The 25,239-nt window shown below is 43.9% G+C and overlaps 2 protein-coding genes across 3 annotated transcripts in view; both read right to left on the bottom strand.

Moving 5' to 3' along the window:
- Positions 1-5,031: 5,031 nt before the first annotated feature.
- ANKRD60 (ankyrin repeat domain 60) lies at positions 5,032-13,166 on the bottom strand. Its single transcript, XM_083507714.1, has 4 exons — positions 12,286-13,166; positions 10,016-10,146; positions 8,862-9,027; positions 5,032-5,641 (listed from the first exon to the last, which is right to left on the bottom strand). Exons 1-4 carry the CDS (start codon positions 12,560-12,562, stop codon positions 5,367-5,369), a joined length of 849 nt encoding a protein of 282 aa, XP_083363840.1. The 5' UTR covers positions 12,563-13,166; the 3' UTR covers positions 5,032-5,366.
- Positions 13,167-13,395: 229 nt separating this feature from the next.
- LOC310708703 (serine/threonine-protein phosphatase 4 regulatory subunit 1-like) overlaps positions 13,396-25,239 on the bottom strand; it is a 43,832-nt gene continuing 31,988 nt past the window's right edge. For both annotated transcript variants that reach the window (XM_083507369.1, XM_083507368.1), the window contains 6 exons: positions 24,951-25,112; positions 22,451-22,551; positions 21,253-21,373; positions 19,881-20,015; positions 18,016-18,157; positions 13,396-17,262 (listed from right to left, as the gene is read on the bottom strand). In XM_083507369.1, the coding sequence (XP_083363495.1) occupies positions 17,108-17,262; positions 18,016-18,157; positions 19,881-20,015; positions 21,253-21,373; positions 22,451-22,551; positions 24,951-25,112 (816 nt within the window). In that variant the 3' untranslated portion in view covers positions 13,396-17,107. The remainder of the gene's footprint in view (positions 17,263-18,015; positions 18,158-19,880; positions 20,016-21,252; positions 21,374-22,450; positions 22,552-24,950; positions 25,113-25,239) is intronic.

Genomic DNA, 25,239 nt, shown 5'->3' with positions numbered 1-25,239 from the left:
CAGAATAAAACTTCAAAAATTAAAAACTTCCCTAAAAAGGGCTGCTTTCAGATGTCTTCTAAAAGTCAGATAGTTGTTTATTGCCATGACATCTGATGGGAGGGCGTTCCACAGGGTGGGTGCCACTACCAAGAAGGCCCTTTGCCTGGTTCCCTGTAACCTCACTTCTCATTGTCAGGAAACCGCCAGAAGGTCCTCAGCAGGCTGTTAACATTCCCAAGAGTTCAAAGGGCCTTAAAGACTTGTTTTAATTGGTCTTCCCTAGAGTAATTCTGGGTCCACTTACCACCCCAGCTGAACTCTGGTTACAGTTGACTGCATTATGTTTTACCGTCCTACAGATTACTAACGAACTGAATGGGTTTTATTCTTTTGCGTTTCTTCATAATTATGTTCTTTTTGTGTGGTGGATTTTTTATTGTTCTTCTAAGATGAGCATTGCCTAGAAATTCAACCTACAGCTATGTTATAACAGAAAAATAAATAGGTCCTGTGGTATGGTCTTGAAGGCACATTATGAAGCTAAGCAGGTCTTGTTCTGGTCAGTTCCTAAATGTGTAACCGCTTGGGAAAATGCATTTACACTGCCTTGAGATCCATGTTCGAAGAAGTGTAGAATATAAACATAAATAGGATAAAATAAATTATGCAGCAAAAGCACCCACACCTCCTCCCTGTGTGCAAAGTAACACATGCATTTCACTACATACCACAGCTGTCAACTTTTCCCTTTTCTTGCGAGGAATCCTATTCAGAATAAGGGAATTTCCCTTTTAAAAAAGGGAAACGTTGACAGCTATGCTACATACATGAAAGGGTGACCACTCCCGATGGACAGTGATGGTGCCAAAGCTGGCCATCATATAAAAAGTTTCTCCGTACTTAGAAAATTAGCACTACGACTTCTCCTTGACATGCTAGATTTCTGCATGCGAGTCCAGGGAGGGGGTGCATTGAAAATGTTTGGTGCCCAACCTGTACCCACAGAGCAGCATCGCATGGCCTTCCTGCTAATGTAGCTTGTGGTCCTGAGGCAGTTGCCTCAATCGGGTGCAATTTAGGAGTGACTTTCATGCGGCTCATGATTTCTCCCGGTGATGGACTGATCTATATTCCACATTCTTCTTGCTCAGACCGCACTCTCTTATTGCTTTTGGTCCCTGGCCTCATTACCTCATTCTTCTCCTCTCTGCTGCGAGCCCCATAAGTCACTTATCAGACCCTAATCCCAATATAGCCAAATCATTTTCAATATGTTTGCTCTGCTCAGGAGCTCCTTCTCCAGCCCCACACTCACAGCGCTGTTTTGTAGCCTCAGCACATTTAAGTCACTCTTGAAATTACATCTCGCTCAAGGTCATCGTGCTGAATTTTAAAACGCTCTTCGGTTCGGCGCACCATCCCTGCACCAGCATTAACTCTCGTCTGATTATCCTGTTTGTTGTCGCTTACAAATTAAGTAAAAAGGAAGGGGAATCCAAAGATACCCACAGTCTCTTCCTCCAGCCCACCCTTGAACTAGGCATAAAATGCTAATCAGATATTGGCGGGGGGCAGAATCCAATAGGCATATAATCAGCTGAAAAGGTTTCCAACAAGCTGGCTCCTGTATCCCAAACCAATCTGGATGCGTCGTGAGTCTCTTTCTATGGTTTTGCTGTTCCCTTCTTCCACAGCAGAACATGCCTGTTTAATGGCAAACTGTGTCTTAGCAACATAGGCAGCTGTCCTATGTCAAGTCAGACCGTTGTCCATCTATTTCAATATTGTCTACACGGACTGGCAACAACGCTCCAAGGTTTCAGACGGGGACACTTCCAAGCCTTACTTGGAGATGGTGGAGGCTGAACACACACACACACACACACACACACACACACACACACACTGCAAACTGCTCTGAGGTGTCCTCATAGCGAGTGGTCTATACAATGGTACTTCTGGTTGTGGTACCAACCTGAGAGGAACGTGACCTGCGTCTGCGCACATGCGGGTCACGATTCGCAGCTACTGCGCATGCGCATTATGTCCTTTTGTGCATCTGCGCATGCACAAGAAGAAGAAGAAGAGTTTGGATTTGATATCCCGCTTTATCACTACCCGAAGGAGTCTCAAAGCGGCTAACAATCTCCTTTCCCTTCCTCCCCCACAACAAACACTCTGTGAGGTGAGTGGGGCTGAGAGACTTCACAGAAGTGTGACTGGCCCAAGGTCACCCAGCAGCTGCACGTGGAGGAGCAGAGACACGAACCCAGTTCACCAGATTACGAGACTACCGCTCTTACCACTACACCCCTACACCACACTACACTACACCACACCACACAAGCGGCAAAACCTGGAAGTAATCCTTTCCAGTACTACCGGGTCGCCGCAGGATGCAACCTGAAAAGACATAACCTGAACCGAATGTAACAAGAGGTATGACTGTACAGGGCTCTCTTAGGGTGGGGTGGGGAGAACAGGGGTAACTGCCCCAGAGCCCACGCTTTGGGGAGATGCATACCCAGTGCTGACAGCCACAAGTAACTGCAGAACAGCAAAATACAGTAAGCCGGGGGTGTGGGGGTGGGACATAGGAAATTGCATTGCACTGAGTCAGATCACTGGTCCACCTAGCTCAACATGTCTGCCCTGACTGGCTCATCAGGGTTTCAGAAAAGGGTCTCCCTTGCACCAGCCCTGCTTGGAGATACTGGGATTTAACCCACAGCCTTCTCTGTGCAATGGATTCTCTGCAACTGAACTACGGTCCTTGAGCTATGGGAAGATGAAGGCAGCAGGAGGCCCACACCATGCAATTTGCCCTTCTCGGTGGCTGCTCCCAGACTCTGGCACTCCCTCTCTAGGGAAGCTAAACAGGCTCCCTCCTTGTTGTCTGTCCACTGGTAAAGACCTCCTTTTGGGAACAGGCCGCTTCTAATGAAAGGGCTGGTGCCTTGCTGTTTTAATTGAAATCATCTTTAATTGATCTTTTAGATTTACATGTAGTTTTGATTCTATGAAAGTTTACTTGTTTTCTAATGATTGGGCATTTAACAAAAATGTTTTCAGCTGTTCCTATTTTACCTGTAGAGGACGTGGATGGCGCTGTGGGTTAAACCACAGAGCCTAGGGCTTGCCGATCAGAAGGTCGGTGGTTCGAATCCCCACGACGGAGTGAGCTCCCGTTGCTCGGTCCCTGCTCCTGCCAACCTAGCAGTTCGAAAGCACGTCAAAGTACAAGTAGATAAATAGGTACCGCTCCAGCGGGAAGGTAAATGGCGTTTCCGTGTGCTGCTCTGGTTCGCCAGAAGTGGCTTAGTCATGCTGGCCACATGATCCGGAAGCTGTACACTGGCTCCCTCGGCCAATAAAGCAAGATGAGCACCGCAACCCCAGAGTCTGTCATGACTGGACCTAACGGTCAGTGGTCCCTTTACCTTTATTTTACCTGTAAACTGCCTTGAGTTAGGGAAAAAGGTGGGGTATAAATAAATTAATAATAATAGTAATAATAATATTATCAATACCACCACCCCTGGGATAGTTCTGGTGAAAAGATAAGCTGTGTACATAGCTGCAGGCTGTGAAGCATCCCTGCTTTGTGTCCTTCCTCCTTTTAAGTGCATGACAATCCCATGCCACGAGGCAAATACCAAATTGACCCTTCTTCATCTGGCTGCGCTGGATGCTCCTGCCTGCAGCCAACCTTCAATTTTGCAGGTTCATCTTTGGAGTATCCTACCTGGTCTCTGGAGGAATCTGAAAGACCAAACAGCGATTAGCTGCTTGGTGTCTGATCCTTGAGCGCCCTCTACCGGGTACTGTTAGAATGGACATTCAAACCAGAACTAAAAGGTGTCTTCAGTGGCGAAATATTTCAAAACCAGGGAATGGGTTCTTGTCGTTGTCTTGTTGGACTGTGTATGTGATAAAGGGGAGCCATACCGCCTAGGACCCTCATACCTACAGGACCTCCTCTCCTGGTATGCCCCACGGAGGACCTTATGGTCCGCAAATAATAACATCTTGGAGGTCCCGGGTCTTAAGGAGATTAGACTGGCCTCGACCAGGGCCAAGGCATTTTCGGCTGTGGCCCCAGCCTGGTGGAACACGCTGTCACAAGACACCAGGGCCCTGCAGGATTTGACATCTTTCCACAGGGCCTGCAAGACGGAGCTGTTCTGCCAGGCCTTTGGTCGGGGTGCAGTCTCCCCCTCTTCTCCTTATAAGATCTTGCATGAAAGTGCCCCCCAACTTTTCTCACATATAAGATCAGTATAAACAGTTAGGCCTGGTGAGCATTTAAAGTCCCCATCCCTAATTTGCGGGTTGCCATCTGATTGGATTTCACTTTGATCCTAATTTGATTTTAGGATGTATTTTAATTGATTGCTTGATTTTATGGTAATATATATTTGATGTTAGCTGCTCTCAGTCTGGTTTTGGCCGCGGAGGGCGGGGTATAAATAAAATCTATTATTATTATTATTATTATTATTATTATTATTATTATTATTATTCGATTTGTCCCCGTGTCAGTTTATTGGTTAGTTTTTCTAATAAGGCTATTTCCTAAACTACAGTGGTACCTCTGGTTGCGAACGGATCCGGCTGTCTTCTAGCCATTCCCAAAAGTGCTGCTGACTGGGTCCTCCAAGAATTAGATGAGCACATGGCTTGTGCCAGTAATAACCCATAAACATGACATGCAGATAGAAGTAATGAGAAAAAGTACCCCCACCCCCAAATCCAATAAAATCCAAGGTTGGATTTCTGCAATGTGCTTTACATGAGGCTTCCCTTGTACTTAGTCCTGAAACTGCAGCTGGTGCAGAACACCACTGATTCCATATTACACCTCCGCTAAGGTAGTTGCATTCATTGCCAATAAGCAGTGAGTTCCACAGATCCCAGAGGTGTGCTTAGTGTGTCCTAGAAACCAGTCTTTTAGTATAGTAGCTTCACCCCTCTAGAATCAGTTACCAGCTTAAATTAGACAAGTACCTACTGGTTTGTTTGTGGCCCAATCATTTTATGGGATGTCAGTTGCCCAATTCTATAAATCATTTTATTGCTCTTAACTTTATAATTCATTCTACTGTACAGCACTTTGGTAACGTTGGGTGGTGAAGCAGTTTATAAACCTGCATTAAACAGACACAAACACACACAGGGATGAAAGTGCCATCCATTAATTGTGTGTTTGAGAAGGGCGATGTTAACTTACAGAGGCAACCATCACTTACACAAGCAAACAAAACCTAAACTGAACAATTTAGAGTCCATGCTGCACTTCTTCCCAGATAAACATTTGATGATGCTCAGACTAGGTGCTTCTCAGCAAGTGATCAAAGCCCCCCCACTGGATCTTAGACTCGGAATCAAGGTTCCACTTTATCCACCGATTTGACCTTGATAGCAGCGAGCTGAGCACTTGCGCCTGCCCGCAGCTTCCACTGGTACCGAAAGAGCCTCCGCTCGCATTCCTTCTGCCCCCACAGGCGGGCCAGCATCACAGCATTTTGGCCATCATTGTCTTCATCGCTAATCTTGGCCCCGTAGCTAAGAAGCAGGTCGATGCAGTCGCAGTGGCCCGAGGTGACGGCAACGTGGAGGGCTGTTCTACCCAGCGGCGTTTTATATGCCAAATCAGCACCTGGAGAGGGGGAAGCACACAAAACAAGGGATCTAAGAGACCAGAGTTTAACATATCAAAAAACTTTTGTAAGACAATACAGTACAGTCATACTTCAGGTTACAGATGCTTCAGGTTGTGTTTCTTTAGGTTGCAGACCGCCAAAACCTGGAAGTATCAGAATGGATTACTTCCTGGTTTCGGCGGTCACACATGCGCAGAAGCACTAAATTGCGCTTTGCACATGCGCAGAAGTGCTGAATTGCAACCCACGCATGCGCAGATGCGCAGACACAGGTTGCGAACGCTGCAAGTTGCAAACGTGCATCCCACAAGGATCACGTTCGCAACCCAAGCGTCCAGTGTAAACTCTTTAACCCTCTAATGCAATGGTCTTCAACCAGTGTGCCCTGGCACCCTGGGGTGCCTTGAATGATAGTCAGGGGTGCCGTGGGCAGCACTGGCCTCTGTCCCTCTTCCCTCCCATCCCTCCTCTGATGCCCTCTTGCATCTCTGCCTCCCAAAGGCTTGTGTGGCTTTGTTGCAGCAGCCCCAACTATGAGCTCCCCAGGCAAATGGTCCTCTGGGGCTGGCCAGGGGGTGCTGGTTGCCAGGAGCTGAGGCGGCCTCAGAGTAAACAAGCAAGTGGGTGAGGGAGCCCAGCCAGAAAGTCCACCAGCCCTTGCTGTTGGGAACAGATGGAAAAGTGGGAGGCCGGGCAGGGAGACAGGCACATAGCTGTCAACCGTCCCTTATTTGGCGGGGAAATCCCTTATCCCAGCACCGTGTCCCGCTGCTATCCCTTACTGATGATGTCCCTTAAATTTCCCGGGTTTCATGCTCGCCCGGCTCAGGAGAGAAGCAGCGGCTTGGGGTCCTCTGCCGTGAGAGAGAGCGCGCGCTGGTGCCGTCGTCCTGGCACGAGGAGTTCCATCAGCCCTTCCCTGCCCAAGAGGGGGGGGGGAGGGAGAGAGACTCTCGCCCACGCAGTCCGCAAGTCCGGAGGCAGCAGCGGTGGTGGCAGCTGAGGAGGCGGCCTGAGGGAGGAGGAAGAAGAGGGGATGGGGAGGGACGCAGAAGGGCGACGCTTCAGCGGGTGCCACGGCGTCACAACCGCTTTATGCCGGATTAACAGCATCTGCCAATCCTACCAATATATGTAACTCTTTACAATAGCAAAATCCCTTATTTTGGCTGCTTATCCCTTATTTTCGAGGCTGCTGGTCCCTTATTTTCAAATCTGTAAGTTGACAGCTATGGACAGGCATCGTACTAGCCTTGCTTGTGCTTGCTGTGTGCAAGGCCTGCCTGGGAGCTGTGTGCCCGGTACCAAAGGGGAGCGCCAAAGGGGAGCGGCTGGGGAAACCCAACCAGATGGGCGGGGTATAAATAAATTGTTGTTGTTGTTGTTGTTCTGCCATGCAGGCCTGGCAGTGCCCACTGCTGCCATTGCTGCCTCCCAAATTGTGTAAGGTGCATGCTTCACATTCACCTCAGCTTCAGGATCTGTCCTTCCAGTAAGCACTCAGGGCTGATTTCCTTCAGAATGGATAAGTTTGATCTTCTTGCAGTCCATGGGACTCAAGAGCCAGTGTGGTGTAGTGGTTAAGAGCGGTAGTCTTGTAATCTGGGGAACCGGGTTCGCGTCTCCGCTCCTCCACATGCAGCTGCTGGGTGACCTTGGGCCAGTCACACTTCTTTGAAGTCTCTCAGCCCCACTCACCTCACAGAGTGTTTGTTGTGGGGGAGGAAGGGAGCCGCTTTGAGACTCCTTAAAGGGAGTGAAAGGTGGGGTATCAAATCCAAACTCCTCCTCTTCTTCTTCTTCTTCTTCTTCTTCTTCTTCTTCTTCTTCTAGAGTCTCCTCCAGCACCATAATTCAAAAGCATCAATTCTTCAGCGATCAGCCTTCTTTATGGTCCAGCTCTTACTTCCATACATCACTACTGGGAAAACCATAGCTTTAACTATACAGACCTTTGTTGGCAAGGTGATGTCTCTGCTTTTTAAGATGCTGTCTAGGTTTGTCATTGCTTTTCTCCCAAGAAGCAGGAGTCTTTTAATTTCGTGACTGCTGTCACCATCTGCAGTCATCATGGAGCCCAAGAAAGCAAAATATCTCACTGCCTCCATTTCTTCCCCTTCTATTTGCCAGGAGGTGATAGGACCAGTGGCCATGATCTTCGTTTTTTTGATGTTGCACTTCAGACCATATTTTGCACTCTCCTCTTTCACCCTCATCAAAAGGTTCTTTAATTCCTCCTCACTTTCTGCCATCAAGGTTGTGTCATCTGCATATCTGAGGTTGTTGATATTTCTTCCGGCAATCTTAATTCCTGTTTGGTATTCATCCAGCCCAGGCTTTCGCATGATGACTTCTGCATATAAGTTAAATAAGTAGGGGGACAATATACAGCCTTGCCGTACTCCTTTCCCAATTTTGAACCAATCAGTTGTTCCATATCCAGTTCTAACTGTAGCTTCTTGTCCCACATAGAGATATCTCAGGAGACAGATGAGATGATCAGGCTCTCCCATTTCTTTAAGAACTTGCCATAGTTTGCTGTGGTCGACACAGTCAAAGGCTTTTGCATAGTCAATGAAGCAGAAGTAGATGTCTTTCTGGAACTCTCTAGCTTTCTCCATAATCCAGCGCATGTTTGCAATTTGGTCTCTGGTTCCTCTGCCCCTTCGAAATCCAGCTTGCACTTCTGGGAGTTCTCAGTCCACATACTGCTTAAGCCTGCCTTGTAGAATTTTAACCATAACCTTGCTAGTGTGTGAAATGACTGCAATTGTGTGATTGTTGGAGCATTCTTTGGTGGGAAAGCCATGTGTTATATGACAACCAGCTCACCATATCATTTTAGGCAAATTAACCTATTGGACTAATGCTCTGTGATCAAATTGTATGTAATAGTTTTCTTCTGACCACTAAGGATGACCAGCTGGGCTGAAACACATCTTGTCTTGGGACAAATTTTGGTTATATTGGTCATATAATGGTTTTGATCAAGTTTCAGCTCAACAGACAAGTCCATTAGTTATTATACTATCTTTGTAATTTTATCCATTTTGACCCTGGTTTTTACGTTGGACTGAAACTGTGTTTCACTTTCCTACAATGTTTGGAAGCAATTGACTTATTTATTCCTAACCACCTTAAACTTTGAGACTTGCAATATTGAAAACATCAGCCTTAGACAGCTACAAGGGCCCCTTCAGAATATAGGGATGCTACCATTTTGAATCAGGAAATCCACTGCATCCAAACGACCCCTGCGTGCATTGATAAATAAAGCCACAAAGGTTCGGTGTGCTAACCATTCGTTCCTCTCTGCTGGTCCCAGGGAGTTGGAATAGGCCGTGGCAAATGTGGAAGACATTGAACCTCCTGCAACAACAATCTGGCAATGGAAGACACAAAACAAGTATTGACTCATTATTTAAACAGACTTGGAGGAAACCTATTGCACGCTGTGAGCGAATCCCAAGCTGTTGGAAAGGCAGTAGAAGATGGGCAACATTTTCCCTGTTTATCTAGTCAGCGGGTTTACGGCATCGCCTTCCATTTGGCTTCTGGACTTCTCTGCCAGACTCGTCATTATGTGAGGATTGAATCATTGTGGGAAGGGCAATGCAGAAAATAAGCCAATATGCTGGAAATGTTAGGGTTGCCATATGTCCCCTTTTCCCAGGACACATCCTTTCTCTCATGGGTATGTAAAATGAGAGTCATCATAGCGATCCATAGTTCAAAGCAGAGGTTTGCAAATGTGCCCTCTTTTTTCGCTCTTCAGAATATGGCAACCCTAATATCCTTCCCAAATGCATGCAGATTAGCAGACAAAGGCTGTTCAATGCAGGCTTCCTCAACCTCAGCCCTCCAGATGTTTTGAGACTACAATTCCCAGCATCCCTGACCACTGGTCCTGCTAGCTAGGGATCATGGGAGTTGTAGGTCAAAAACATCTGGAGGGCTGAGGTTGAGGAAGCCTGATTTAATGTGAATGTGAAGGTTGGATGGTTTCAGGGAGAGAGAGATATTGTTAGGGTACTGCATTTATTCATTCAGAGCCCAAATTTCCCAGGGCAGATTATATAGAGAGTTCAAATTATTATTATTATTATTATTATTATTATTATTATTATTATTATTATTATTTCAAAAATGCACATATATCCTCTGACTTTTTATGACATGGTAAAACATTTGTGCAAAAAGAGAAACTGAGAATGAAACAACAGCAGTGTGCGACATGGGGACAACATTAACATTCCCTCTCCTACTATGGAAACATTGATTTCCTCAACATAAAGGCACACTCACAAATCACCCGCTGCAGTTTCTGTAGAAGGAATCCCCCCCCCTTTAGAAAAGAAAAGAAAACCAACCTTTTTGTTGTTTCCTGTCACAGCTGCAGTCACCAATTGCCCCCAGGAGTCTTCTGGCCAAATTCGCATGGCGATGGTTCCTCCAGGAATAATGTCATTATGCTTGAACATAGAGTGGTCACTGAGATCCACTGCAGGAGGAGATAATTCAAAAAACTTCAGAAGGTTGCAAGGCAAAAGATGATGATAGAGATGTGGAAAGGAGGGTTGGAAGACCAAGATCAAAAAAAATTTGGGGGGGGGGGAGGGAGCAAACATCAGTCCACCTGAAGGTCTCAGGGCAACTTGAAAGGCCCTGACATTTACTGGTAACAGCTGCATTTTAGGGTGTGAATTTATGGTTTCTCCCTAGTCCCTACCCTTAACACACAAGAATAATTTCCTGTAATATGCACAGGGATCACCTGTGCCTCCACAAAGCAGCCATTTACAAGCCAGCCCTGAATTTGCCCAGGGTAATCTGGGTATCTCATAGAAAGGCAATTAATTGTCATCATCGTGTTTTGTTTTGTTTTAATCAAAACATTGAAGCAACCAAGAAGAGAAAACAAAGAAGGCTGTCGCCAGTGTGGTGCACTTAAGTGCCAGACGTGGATCTGAGAGACCAGGGTTCAAATCATAGAATTGTAGGATTGGAAAGGACTCTGAGAGTCCAAACCCCTTGCAATGCAGAAATATGCAACTGTCCCATACGGGCACTGAACTGGCAACCTTGGCATCATCATCAGTACATTGCTCTAACCAACTGTCATGCAACTCATTGAGTGGTGTTGGGCCAGTCATTGCCTATAGGTCTACCTTATCTCACAGGATTGGTTTTGTATGGGTAAAGTGCGGGGGCAGGGATAGCGGGAACAATGTACACCATCATGGGTTTATTGGCGGAAAGGTTATAATTTATTTTTAAAATGGATTTTTAAAGCTAGAATTCTGGCCAAACTTTAAAGCAGTTCACGACAAGAGTCTCTGCAGAAACAGCCAAACCTTTTTGATTGTTCTAGATTCTGATCACATTCTTTCAACGCTGTCTTCAAACCCATATGGTCTAGGATTTGTGATGATTGCTTAATGGCAGCAGAGATGACCAGCATGAAAATTCTGTCTCTTGCACCATAATCTCCTTCTTCTCATGATCATTTGTTTCTTGGTCAAATAATGACTTGCTTAGTAAACAAACCCACCCATGTACAGTTAAGCTATCTCAAAATGATAGATTTAGGGAGGTAGAACTGCAAATGTTGTATTGGATCAACTGCAAAACAAATTGGATCAACTGCTAAACAGTCTACAAATTCACGTAACGTATTTTATAACAATTATTAAAAGCAAACAGCTAATGATGACTCCTAAAGCAACTAAACATAAAAAAAATTCATTTATGACAACCAATATTCCTATATGAAAAAGACTTCACTGCTTCTCAGCTCCCTTTGCCAAACATTACGGAACAATATAGTGTGACAGAATTGCCGCCTGCAAGATGAAAAGAAGCTAGAAACCGACACTAAAGGTTATTAATTCAGGTTCCTTGAGGCTGAAAAAAATGCACTTCAAAGTTTGTGGGCATTGCCTGCACAAATCGTAGAAGCCAGAAAGGGGCAACTGAATAAAATTTTCAGTGATTAAGGATAGGGCCTTGGTGTCTTTCCCCTCTCAAAACTAGAAGAACCAGAATTATACAAAAGAGTAAAAAGTAGGGAATTGTGCTAAATGAAATATGTATATTGGTGTAATTAATACAATTCAGCTTTCCTTAGCACAAAATCTGGATTGCTTGTGTCCAGAATGGCATTTAAATCATAGAATAAATACAGCCCAGGCTGTAGATGCCTCTGTGACATATAGAATCATATAGTCATGAATGTTACAATACGTGAAGCTGGCAATAAACAGGTAACCATCAATACAAAGTCACCCTTTTTGGTAGACAGCTCTTGAAACTACAGTGGTACCTCGGGTTAAGTACTTAATTCGTTCAGGAGGTCCATTCTTAACCTGAAACTGTTCTTAACCTGAAGCACCACTTTAGCTAAGGGGGCCTCCTGCTGCCGCCGCGCTGCCAGAGCATGATTTCTGTTCTTATCCTGAAGCAAAGTTCTTAACCTGAGGTAATATTTCTGGGTTAGCGGAGTCTGTAACCTGAAGCGTATGTAACCCGAGGTACCACTGTATCCAGTTTGGGATGTCGACTCCCAGCTTAGCTGGTCTAACTCTGAAAGGTGGATTCTTTTCCCATAACACTTTTGCTGATTGTAGAAAATGGACCTCACCTCTATCCAGGTAGTGGAGGCGTTGGAAATTCACAGGGATCCCGACTAAGAGCTCCAGACGGTTCTTCAGATTGCTTATGGTTAAGTCACGGTGACACTCGGGCACCGTATAGACCTCATCAGCCTCCACCAGATGCAACTTGATGTTAAAATATCGGATCAGGGGAGATTGAAAGTCCCCTGGACGTAATGACCTATGCCGTGACAAGATGCCGCCGCGAGAAGCCCCCACTCTGAGCGAGGAAGTGGTCACTGGCTTTTTTTTCTTGGCCTGCATTCTTTGAACCACTCATCAGATTGTTGCTATCTGAACCTCTAGGACATCAAAGCAATGATGTCATGACACAGGACAATGCACGGCTGGCTGATCATCAGGGCACAGCCAGTGTGATGTCATGTTGCAGCTAGGACACACCTTTGACAACTTGCAATTGGAACTCCCGGCAGATAACAGACACTTAAATCTCCTTTCCTTCACTATGTATCCCCCACTGCTGGGAGACATAAGATATTAGGTGTCAGGGACCGTGCTGAGGAGGGCTGCACAGATGAGGAATGGCGGGAACAGCCCCCTCCCCCTGATCAGGATCCTGAATCTTCCCAGGAGCAGTGGGAAATATAGATTTGGAACAGTGGTTCGCAGAGGGACATAGTTCAGAAGACAACAGTTGGGAAGAACTGGGTGGTGGACAGCTAGGAGAACCGGGAGAAAGAGAGTAAACAGATTCTCTCTCGCTGGAGAGCCTACATCCGCCCAGCCCAAGATGAGCAAATAAGGTGGCAGCAGAGAAAGCAAAGTGGTTGCGAGATCAGGTTGCAAGACGAGGAAGTGACGAGGGTGACTGGGGGGGAAGAAGGTGTAAACCTTAATTAGGAGACCTTTACTCCGAAAATGGACTCTCTGTTCTTTTGCTGTGATCATTAAAATCTCTTTAAATGGTAAGAGACTATTTTTGCTTTGTTCTGCTTATCCACGGCCAAAGGGAGAGAGGAAGACGTTTCCCCGAAGCCTGACATTATGGGGTGCCTGAGATATTTTGAAGGTAGCCCTATTAAATTGCTTAGAAGGGTTCGCTATGTTATGGTGCAAGTCAACAAAAGAAAGAGAAGTTTGGGAAAACAGTCATTGGATTTATTGAGATAAATATGAATAAAAAGTTACATAGATTCTATGTTTTGACAAAATCAGCGGCACTTCCAGAGTGTCTTCATCTATTCTGGGTCCTAAACATCACCTTTTACAGACATACAACTGCCACTTGGGCAGGATTCCAGGAGGCGCCAAATTTATAACCACATACAGCAGATAACAGCAGGTTTCATTTTGAGGCAAAATGGCTAGCGTGCTTTGGATTACAATATTTCAGTATTGCACCACTTATATTTTCCGCATCCCTTATCTAAAAGCAAAATCCTTGCAACTTTTGTGCGAGAGGGATGGCAACTTTTGCTCCTTGTGAGGTCCACCAAATTTCTTTTTACATAATTTAAAACAGAGTGAATGAATATGTTACTCCACAGCATATGTCCATCTGCCCAGAGAGTGATCTATAAGGTGCTGTCATCATGCACAAATTACATTGGGGAGCAAGTCGAGAACCGTTGCTGCCCCCTTTTCAGTCATTTCAGTTGTTTATGCAGAAGCGACAAACAAGCCACTGTGAAATGAATGGAGGGTGTGACAGTGAAGTTCTTTGCTACTCTCACCTATTGCCAATAAGAAATGGAATGCAAAACACACAAAATCGGAAGGGGGGGGGAGGGTTTCAATGTTGGAAAGGTGAGGTGAGAGAGGGAAAAGTCGAAAATAACTGCCCAGAATTCTCTCTCCTCAAGTGCATGCAACTCTAGATTTTTAAACACCATTAAAAAAAAACAATTTAAGAACAAAAATCCCATTTTTAAAATGGTCAAAACTCCTGGATTTAGAAAAAAGGTGCTATTTTTTAATGAAAATTTTGATTTGTTGCTTCTGCAAAATTAAGTTCAACAGCTTACTCATGCATAAGTGAAACTAACTAAACAATACCTTCATGAAAACTACTCCAACTTTCTAAAGACACATGGATACTTAGGTTATTTAGTTAGGCTAGTGTAGCAAAGGGTACCTATCAATCTAAATCTAACAACATGGCAGCCCAAACTGGATTATTTTAATGTCCAAACAGCAGACCATATACAATTCTTTTCAAACATTTCTATATACACTTAAAAAAAGATGATCAGTGCTGAAAAAAATTTAACGACCTGTTATGGTCAACAAAACTAAAAACTGGTTAGAACAATTTTAGAAAAATCTGAACTGTTAAAAAATACTTGTATGTTAGCATTAGAAAAAGATATTAAAACTACAAAAAAAAACTGACATTTTGCTGAAAAACTGCAGTCATAAAAATCATTTGCATTGAAGAGGCATTTTGTTTTAAACATATTAAAACATTTAAGTGTAGAACCACCTTGCAGAATTCACAGAGTTTAAACGTTTTGTACTGAAATAGCAAGGACACATTTCTAAAAGCATTTTAGGATCTTGCAAAGCAAAACGCTATTATAAACGTTAAACACTGTATTGCAATCTGGAGCACAATATTTCATAGTATTATGTCCAGAATTCAGTAGGCAATTGTGGCAAATTAAACCATAAAACAAACAAATTGAGAAACATACCAGGAAGCAAGCTGACAATTCTGATAGTACAGCCACTTAATGAGGCAAAGTTATTTGAGAGACCATACTTATGCCCTATCTAGATACCAGACAAATGCTAAACGGAAAATATTTACTTGCTGCTAAATGTGATTTTGTCAGATACCTTTAAAAAGAGAGAGAGATTCAGTTATGCTTAGCCAAAGGTTACAGTGCTTCCTGTGAGGTTTTCTGCATTTAAATTCCAAACAGCACAATCTTATATCTTATCTACTTGGAAGTAATTATCACAAAGATCAGCGGAACTTACTTCCAAGTTGTGTTTATGTATAATTGCGCTGTGAGGCTTGCATATTCAAGTAAAGAAAACTTGAAGAGGATACTATTTCTCTACTGCAGAACTTTTCTACTCATAGCCAAATCATAAATAAATATTAAATTCCAGCAGCAATCACTCCCCTGAATAATCCCTGGTGAAGGCCTATAACATATACATAATTTGCTTCTGTACATACAGTATAATCTGGGTTTCTGGACTCCACAGTCCCTAGAGAAGTTGTTTATTATGTATTTAAAGATTACATTTTCATGGGTATCCAAAGATGGAAACACATGAGAATGGCCCTACAGTTGGGAACACAATGTGAATCAGCTAGTTGGTGTCATTAATTTTCCAGGACTCTTGCATATAGTATATGAACTATGCAATGTTCAGATTGCTCTGATCCCCCTCCGTTTTTCCTTTCCCATTTATATTTCCACTGATTTATATCCCTTCCAAGACAATGCTACTCTAATTAGAGTTTACAACCGTAAACCAGAATTAGTGGGAAATCCAGAGAGGTCCGTGGGCACATAGGCAACATGATTCCACACAGAGACAGAGAGGTCTTGGGGTTCCCTTCTAGTGGTGGTCCCCCACACCAAATGGAAGGCTGCTCCTAATCTTCAGAGCAATCTTTTTGAGAAGGATGCAGTTGGAAGGAGGTGGCTGAAAAGCCCCCACGTGGGAAGAGAAGGTCACGCACAGCTCTTTGGGCAGGACACATTTTGTACTAAAATTTCCACCGATCTTGGGGGGGGGGGAGCAACTCTCAAGACTCAAAGTAGAGAAACCCAGATTCCCAAATCTCTGACCTTGCACTCATCAACAAGCAAAAGCTTTTGTGTGGTCCTCCAGACTTTTGAACAAATTCCAATCATATCCCAGGATTGAAGGCCCAACAGTCTATATCCACAAGCCTCAAACCACTTACTTTGGAGTAGGCCCAACAAATATACAAGAACGACTTCAGAGTTAGTTGTTTGAGAACTGCAGCTTATATTAATGTAACAGCTTTATCAGAATAAGATTGAGAGATAACTGCAAGAATGAAAAGCTACCACTATGAATCTCTCTCTCTCTCTCTCTCTCTCTCTCTCTCTCTCTCTCTCACACACACACACACACACACACAAAGTGACATACTCACAAACACAGAAAAACCAAAAAATGCTACAATTCACAAAAGTGAAGCCCTCTGTTGTTTTTAAAAAATGTCACCTCCACCCAGGGGGAATGAAAATTTACTTTTGCTCTAATAAAACAACTGTGCTGTTTTTTTTTTTAAATGGCTTACAGATATGGATTCAAGTTTTCCAAATTCTTTGCCAACTTTCTGGATGAATTTATATAATAAAATGTGATGCCATTAGCAATGCAACAGTGAGTGTCCATTACAACAAAACGGGTGAAGCTCCACATTTTCTATGTTCACTGACTATATAGCTCTGTGCGCCACTCTGAATTGGAAGCCAAGTGATTAGCCTTCCCTTGTCTCTGAGTCACCATGTTCAAAAGGCATATTCCTGTTATCTGGGGTGACGATGAAGCAATGAACGTGTACAACTTCACACAAGCAATACATAAATACTTTCTGTAGAGAGGAGTGTCCCTGCCCACATCCTTGAAAGGCAAAAAACCAAAAGCTGAATGATTGGTGGGCATTCCATATCAGTATTGCCAGTCTGTAGATAAAAGGTCAGTGTGTTCCTCATTTAAATGACGGTATTAAGAACAAGCCCTTTTCCCTTCGGTTACATTGGTTGCTTGATGCAGTCCTTCCTCCAGGTTCGTTGCCAAAGCAGCAACCTGTTAGCTGAGTCATCATTTTGTGGTCCACACAGACAAATGAAGTTAATTTTGCTTCTCAAGTGAAGTAATGTGCATATTATTGTGTTTTGGTTTGATGGTGGCAAAAAAGGAAACATCCTGGTCCCTGTCCGCCTGCAGAACTAGGACAGTCTCTTCAACAGCTTCAAGGTGAGGGTTGCCAACACTTCTAAAATATACTAGAATAGGGGAGTGAAAGAGAACATTTTAGTCTGAACTACATTGTTTAGAACTGAGCTGTTCATTTATTATTTTTCCGAAATCTTTTAACACACTCTCTTGTCCAGATGAGCCCACAAGGGATCTTACAGTAACTTAAGACAAAAAATAACACACAAATTATAAAAAACAAGAGCCAATAAAAAGTAGATACAAAAAATTAAAATTACTAACAGTGCCAACCATACTCAGAAGCAAGTCCCCTCAATTTCAATGGGACTTGCTTCCAGGTGAAAGGGGAACAAGATTGCAGCCTAAAACCATGTACAGCAAGGGAAAGAAACACAACAGTGACAAAAGTCTGGAGAAACAAATGAACAAATTACAGCTTGCTGAAAGGCCATTAAGGAAAAGGCCAAATGGGATCCGCTCGGGAAACTGGACTAGACCAGAAGGATGTTCAGTCTGACTTAGCAGGGTTCTCCTTATGATGATATCTCAATTTGCACTGGGTTTTCTGGAACACCAGAACCAGGAAGACACAAGTCCAATTCAGGGGTCAAAGCTGTGAACCACAGTAGGATGTATGTGTTTGGTGAGTAACCATCTCTATAAAGGCCTTTGTTGAAAAGGAATGAACAACTGAAATGCTCAAGTTTTTCAGATTGCAATACAATTGTAATCCGAAACAAGTAGCAAAAGACAGCGCTATTACTTAACTATGGAGATCACACTGCTAGAAAACAGTTTATGTGTAGAAGGAATTAGCATACCTTTCTCCAACAATGTTTGCCTGAGAGCTTTAGCAAGCAGAACCCTTACATTTGGCACAGGATCAGAAGCCAGACTTAGAAGGCTGGGTAACAAGTGTTCAACAAAATGGTCAGCAGGCATGCACTCCTCTTCAACGACTGCCTGCAAGAGAAACCCATCGCACATAAATGCTAAAACACCAAGCATCATTTTCAATAAAAGCAATAATCAAGAGGTGGCATCTGCTGCGCACTAAGTAAGTAGCTTAGGAAAGCCACAAATTCTTTCAACTTCCATCTGCAAAAAGGAGATAATAATAATAATGTCTTACAGGATTAAGAACAAAAAGGGATTTCGAGAAGGTCCAAAAGGATCTCTCCAAACTGGACGAATGAGTAGTAAAGTGGAAAATGTAATTCAGTGTAAGCAAACATAAAGCTTACACTGGGGCAAAAATGCCTAATTTAGCATAAGCATCAATGAAGTCTAAACTGGCAGTGACTGGCTAGGAAGAAGACCTTGGCATCATGGTGGAGTGCTTGGAAAAAAATGACAACTCGGTGTGCTGCATTTGTGAAAAAGCGATCACTAGGAAAGGGACTGAAAATAAAACTGCCAATACTGCAAACAGTTCTGATCAGCACACCTCAAAAAAACAAAAGCCACTGTAGGGCTGGAAAAGGTTCCGAAAATGGTACCCAAGATGATTCAAGCGGATGGAGCAACTCCATCACAAGCAACGATTGTGGTATTTGCAGCTTTTTAGTTAAGAAAAAAAGGGCTCACTAGAGGTGTACAAAGTACTGCATGGGGCAAAGTAAGTGAGCACAGAAAAGTTCTTCTCCTTCTCATATAAGTCCTAGAACCCAATGTTATCCAATTGAAACTCTGTGTTGAAAGATTCAGGACAGACTAAAGTGCTTCTTCACACAGTGCATAGTTATATGATGGAATTTGTTACTCCGAGATGTAGCAATGGCTACCGACTTGGATGGCTTTAAAATGTGGCCGGACAAATTCACAGAAGATGAAGCTAGCAATGGATACTTGCCAGCATGGCTGTGTCCTACTTCCTGTAGTGGAGGTGACAGGTCTCCGAACACCAATTACTAGGGGACAAAGTGTGCTTTTGGTCTTCCCTTAGGGATCTGGTTGGCCACTGTGAAAATAATGGGCTAGACTGCATGGGCGTTTGGTCTGATCTTATGATTACAAGAAGATAACGTTTTCAAGGCACTTGGAACACCCTAAGAGGGTACTTGAATGCAAAGTGTTTATTAATCAGAAGTATTCTCAACATCCCACTCCAAGGGGGCACCTAGGCTTCCCTCGTGGTACAGTTTTAAGCAGCAATATAGGCCCCGATGCATCAGAGCACCTAAGTAAATGGTATCAAAACAGGTGAGAAAAGTGGAGAAAATGGGGGGGGGGGGTAATGTGTAGTAGTTAAGTGGGATGGCAGAACCTCCACTGAGAGTCTTGATAGGACTTGCTGCCAATGGATTTGAGAACTCTTTTGCTGGTTTTAATTGTGATCTCTCAGTCATGAGTGGTGCCCCCTCTGAATAGGAACCATTCAAACTAAATCCTTTATCATTAAGAACCCCAAAGTGCCTTAGTATCTATCCAAACAGGCACAAATTTAAAAGGCAGAAGATTCCATTACATTAATTCAAGATTATACATGTTCTTCCTGTAGATGTTCATGTCATAACTCCTATCCCTTTCTTACTTCACACAACTCAGAGTAGCATGCACAGTTTCCCAAGTAGTCTTCCATCCAGTTAGCTTCCATGCCCTGCTTAGCTTCAGCAGTATAACTGTGTGAAGGCAATTCTGTTCTTTATTCACACCCTAGTCATGAAAGAAAGAAAGAAAATCCCACCTGGCAGATGAAGGCAAATGCTTGTCTTCCAACCCACTTGGAACAATGGCGGAACCTCACAATCAACTCATTAATGAAATTTAAACCCAGAGAGTTTGCACTGTTTGCATAAAATTTCTGTAATATTGCCACAACCTGGAGGGGGGGGGAATAAAAGGAAAAAATCAGGTCATGAATAGTAACAACTAAAGGTGGCAATGCTGGTGCAACAAATGCCTAAACGTTTTCCATATTTGTCCCTTAATAGTAATTGTGGTTCGAGGACCCAATCCCCGCTTAGTGAAATGAAGACACAAGGACACGTAATATAAGGTTAATGGGTCAAGAAAAGGCCACAACTTTATTGATTACAGCAAGTGAAAAGGTATTGGCTTAGGCATTGGATCACGTGACTTGACTCCACCCACTCGGAGAGGGGTGAGTCTAAAAAGGGGGGGTTATTCACCAGTAGGTGGAGCCCATTGATGCTAATCCAACTATAAGCTCTCCCCTGATGTCACCAAGGGTCATGCCATGGCCCCCCGCCACACAGGCATCGGACAGGATCCACGACCGCCGGATTCCTTTAACGGAATGCCCAAAATTGAAGGCGTAGGCGATGGCTACACCTAGTCCTTCCACCACCACAAACACATTCCAATGCCTAACCTACCCACCAATACCACGAAAGTTGTGACGGTTGCTACGAGGTAGGCGAAAAAACCACAAAGCCTAATGCCAAATGGAAAAATTCCTACCAGGCCCCCTGGACAACCTGGGTGACCAACCTAAGGTCCATAGCAAGGCCAAAAGAGAAATTGAAACCCTGAGCTCTGAGGGAGTGGAAGGTGGGTGACTCGTGACGGGATGGCGAAAAGTGAGACCGCGTGGCTGGCGCAGCAACAAGTTAAGCTGCTGTCCACGCCCCCTTCAAGCGCCTGGTTGGGCTCTTGCCCGTGGGCGTGGTGCGCCAGCCAGGTGAGTGGATGGCAGGGGGCTAATGCCCCCTGCTTGAGGCAGAGATCAGAACCCGCCCACAACCCCTCCCCTCTTTGCAGGAGGAGAGTCTTTGTTTTAGTTTTTAAATACACAGGACAAATCACAGGAAAATTATAGTGAAAATTAGGGCAGCAAGAAAAAATATATACCGTATTTTTTGCACCATAACACTCACTTTTTTCCTCCTAAAAAGTAAGGAGAAATGTCTGTGCGTGTTATGGAGCGAATGCCTACGAATGGCATGCCTACGGATTTTCCTCCTCTAAAAACTACGTGCGTGTTATGGTTGAGTGCGTGTTATAGAGCGAAAAATACGGTATGTTAAAGCAGTCTTGTAAAACAAAATATAACATGTACAGCAAATGTAGACACAGGGAAAGTACAAAAAGCCTACCAGCTTGAAGGAGATCCACCTGACTTCAGAAACTTTATCTGAACAGAGTGTTAGTGCAATATGCCGCAAGTAGTCATACACGTCATTGGGGTTATAGAGCTCCAGTATCAAAATGAGTTGCCTAAAATAAAAGAGAAATAATAATTTACAACATTGTCTTATTGGTCAAAGAATCATAGAATTGTAGAGTTGAAAGGGAGCCTGGGGGTTAGCTGGTCCAACCCCCTGCAATGCAGGAATCTCAATTCCATCCAAAATCATACCAGACCCTGCTTAGCTTTGCAAATGTGCCAGCAGTTTTATTGCTGCACCACTAGGATGGCCATTCTATCTTCTTGCTCAAGAGCGGTGACTAACAATGCCTGGCAATTTATTTAGCAAAAATTTTATACTATTTCATCTAAGTAGTTTACAAAACATCTAAGACATTTACACACAAAACCCCTAAAATAAAAGCAGTAAAAAACCAAGTTAATTTAAAAACAATTAAAACCAGCTGTAAACTAAAGAGAGATTAGAACACGTCAATATCAAGATGTCTGGATATGCTTGCCTAAACAAAAATGCTTCAAGCAGGCATCAAAAAGCATACAGTGAAGGCACCTGCCTGTTGTGAAAGTGTCGGTTGGGCCACACCGAAATAACAATTTCTTACAAGTGCACAACTAGTGCTGTGTGGCATCTGTAATGGTGCCAGTTCCACAAATCGAAGCTGTCAAGTGAGCACATATGGGGTAAGGGGATCCTGTAAGTAAGCTCTTAAGGGCTTTATATAGCAACAATAACGACTTGAACTTGGCCCAGTAATAAATTGGAAACCAGTGCAGATCTCTGAGAAGAGGTGTTAGGGTCTCACTCCTATCAGCAAATGTGCTGCAGCGTTTAGAACATCAGCGAATTTTGAAAGCAAAGTACAAACTACTACCACTGTCTTATTAGACACTTTATATTTTGGAATCCACTGAGCCGATATTACAACCATAATAAGAAATGTCAACGGATATGATACTTGTCACTTAGCACTGAGAACTTTGTACTGAAATTACAAGGTTCTACACTAGATGTCAGTGTTATTACACAGAATGATCTGCTGCATAGATTTATAGTCCTGCTTTTAAGTGGCCCTTGCTATAATTCAAAGCCAAATGGAAACCACTAAATAGCAAATACATACAAAACCGAAACTAGTTTCACTTACTCTGCAAGCTCATAACGAAACCGCCAATTCCTGCTGTTATCCGTAACCACAAATTCTTGTAGCTGGTAAAGGTACTCACGTCTTTTGTCAGCATGAAGCAACTACCCCCGCAAAACAAAATCCAAAATGAATTAATACTTCACAACTGAACCTATTAGCAACTGAGCATGAAGACTAGTAGATCATGTTCAAAATCAATCTAGCACAATTCTGAAGCATTAAACATTTCTTTCCTAAGAACAACTTTTCCTCATTCAGGTTAAATGCTAGTCTGCTGTAGAGTTTAGTGCTGGATCAGGACTGGACTTTAGACCCTGCTCTGCCATGAAGCTAACCTGTTGACCTTGGGTTTGCCAGCTCAGATGTAACTTCATGAATAAACAATAGTGAGAATCAGACATGTGAGCTTCCACAATTTGATCCTGGTTTGTTCTTACTAAACAAGCCACAGTTCCCTAAGCTGTGATGTAATGAAGAACTGTGGCTTCCTTGAAATATGAAGCATAAGCTTCCAATCTCCCCCTCTGGTACATGAAAGAAGAAGAAAGAGAAGGAAGGCCACAAACCCAAGACCGACAAGGGCTGCTCATGCAGTAGGAAACCATGGCTTCCAATTACGGCGGGACCAGACCTCAACCTAAGCTACTAAACAGGGCTCTTAGGATAAAATGGGGAGAGAGAAAACCACGCCCAATGCCCTGAGGTATGTACACTACCCTAACAGAAGGACAATAATATAACAAATAAATCTCAGTAGTAATTTGTTTCTGACAATGGAAGCACAGGGCTAATATAAAGTATCCCATTTCATTCGTCATTAATTTCAGAGGTTCAAGTAGTCAAAACATTTGCAGATATTTCAATTAGGAAGCAGATCCTGATAATGCTGACCAGTAATTATTGTTTCACATAACTTCAACTTCTTTATGCAATGTGTTAATGATTTTAAGACCAATTTAAACATTATAGTCCCTGTACAGTGGCTGCCTAAGCCATTCACCAGTATCAGTAGAAAACAATACTTAAAAGCAAGGCCTATGTATGCACACTATCTACATACTAGGGTCACCTTTGCATTGGACATATATAGCATTTGCAGTTAGATATTACAGAGGTTTGGGCTGGTACACAGACTTAGGGGGCCTTCAGTCACAGAGTGATATCAGTATCTCTAAGTATGATTAACAATGGGAAATCATCCATTATGCCTGCTATGAAAGTACAGATTGGGAAATATATTTTCTGGTGGTGGTGATGGTGGTGAAAATGTTTATGAATTAGTTATCAATTGGTTCCCTTTCAAAAATTTAACATCTGGGCTCTCTATTCAATTGGTACATCAATTTTTGCTATTTCTTCAACCATATGAAGCAATACATAACAATGCAGATATGGACCGCACACCAACACAATGGGTTGCTATCCAATGCTGTGATAGCAGATTTCTGCTCAAGGAACCGGACTTCACTTTCCTCTCCTTCCTCCTGCAGCCCTTATTGCACTCCCTAAATCAGCTCTGGAAGATCCCCCAATCCTCTGGAGCAGATTTTGAAGGTGCAGTTAGAGAGTGAGGAGTTAGATGAAGTTAATCTTCAGAAATGAAACGTTTTTTTTCTCTTTTTTGGCTTTTCCATGTGCCTCTCTAGACCAGGGGCATGCGTCTAAGAAAAATATACAGTGGTGCCTCGCAAGACGAAATTAATTCGTTCCGCAAGTCTCTTCGTCTTGCGAGTTTTTCGTCTTGCGATGCACGGTTTCCCATAGGAATGCATTGAAAATCAATTAATGCGTTCCTAGGGAAACCGCCTTCAGATCAGGTCCGGGGACAGTCTGTCCCCGGACCTCTTCTGAAGGCTGGGGGGGGGGGGGACAAGGGCTTTTCTTCCCACCCCCAGCATTTTAAAAAACCCCGGGACAGCGGAGGACTTCTCCGCTGTCCGGGCGATCTTAAAATGCTGGCGGCCGGCATTTTAAAATCGCCCCGGAACAGCGGAGGCCTTCTCCGCTGTCCGGGGCGATTTAAAAGCCCCTGGGAAGGCAGGCAGGGGGGACAAAGACTTTTGCCCCCCGCCAGCCTTCAGAAGAGGTCCTGGACCTCTTCTGAAGGCGGGCAGGGGGCTAAAGTCTTTGCTCCCCCCCCCTGCCTTCAAAAGCCCTCCAGGACAGGCAGGCAGGGGGGAGCAAAGACCTTCGCCCCCCGCCCGCCTTCAGAAGGTGTTCCCGCCCCACCGCCCGGCTTCGGAGCACCGTTCCGAAGCCGGGCGGCGGGAGGAGGTCCGAGGACAGTGGGGAAGACGCGCTGCGCTTCCCCGCTGTCCCTGAGATTTCCCTATGGGCTGTCGTCTTGCGAAGCAAGCCCATAGGGAAATTCGTATTGCGAAGCGCCTCCAAAACGGAAAACCCTTTCGTCTAGCGGGTTTTCCGTCTTGCGAGGCGTTCGTCTTGCGGGGTACCACTGTAGCTGAAACAGAGCAAACATGAACGACTTATCTCCATCTACCTTAAGGAAGTCATAAAGATGTTTAAGGATTCCAATTCGCACTTCATCCAGATCTTTTAAGAAGCCGTTGAAAATAGGCACTAGATCCGCTGCTGTTAACTGATCTCCCAAAATAACAGCCAGCTCGTGAATAGAGAAAGCGAGTGTCCGACGCACCTTCCACTGTAAACAGTTGACAAAAATGGAAAACAAGACTGAACTCTGCTGAGCAAATATAGCAAATTTAAAAGAGCTATCAAACCACGAGGGCAACCAAGCACAGAGTATTAGCTTTTTTTTAAAGGCCTCT

The sequence above is a fragment of the Podarcis liolepis genome (assembly GCF_965112155.1).
Source record: "Podarcis liolepis genome assembly, chromosome: 6".
NCBI classification, from domain to species: domain Eukaryota; kingdom Metazoa; phylum Chordata; class Lepidosauria; order Squamata; family Lacertidae; genus Podarcis; species Podarcis liolepis.
Note: the sequence above shows the minus strand (reverse complement) of the source record. Positions and strands in the feature narration are given on the sequence as shown.

Excerpts from the sequence above, each read along its gene's own strand:
- ANKRD60 (XM_083507714.1), bottom strand. The coding sequence starts at position 12,562 with ATGCAGGCCAAGAAAAAAAAGCCAGTGACCACTTCCTCGCTCAGAGTG. Across the intron at positions 9,028-10,015 it reads TGACAGGAAACAACAAAAAG|ATTGTTGTTGCAGGAGGTTC; the intron begins GTTGGTTTTCTT and ends TTCCATTGCCAG. Across the intron at positions 5,642-8,861 it reads GGATTTCCTGATTCAAAATG|GTGCTGATTTGGCATATAAA; the intron begins GTAGCATCCCTA and ends CCCCCTCTCCAG.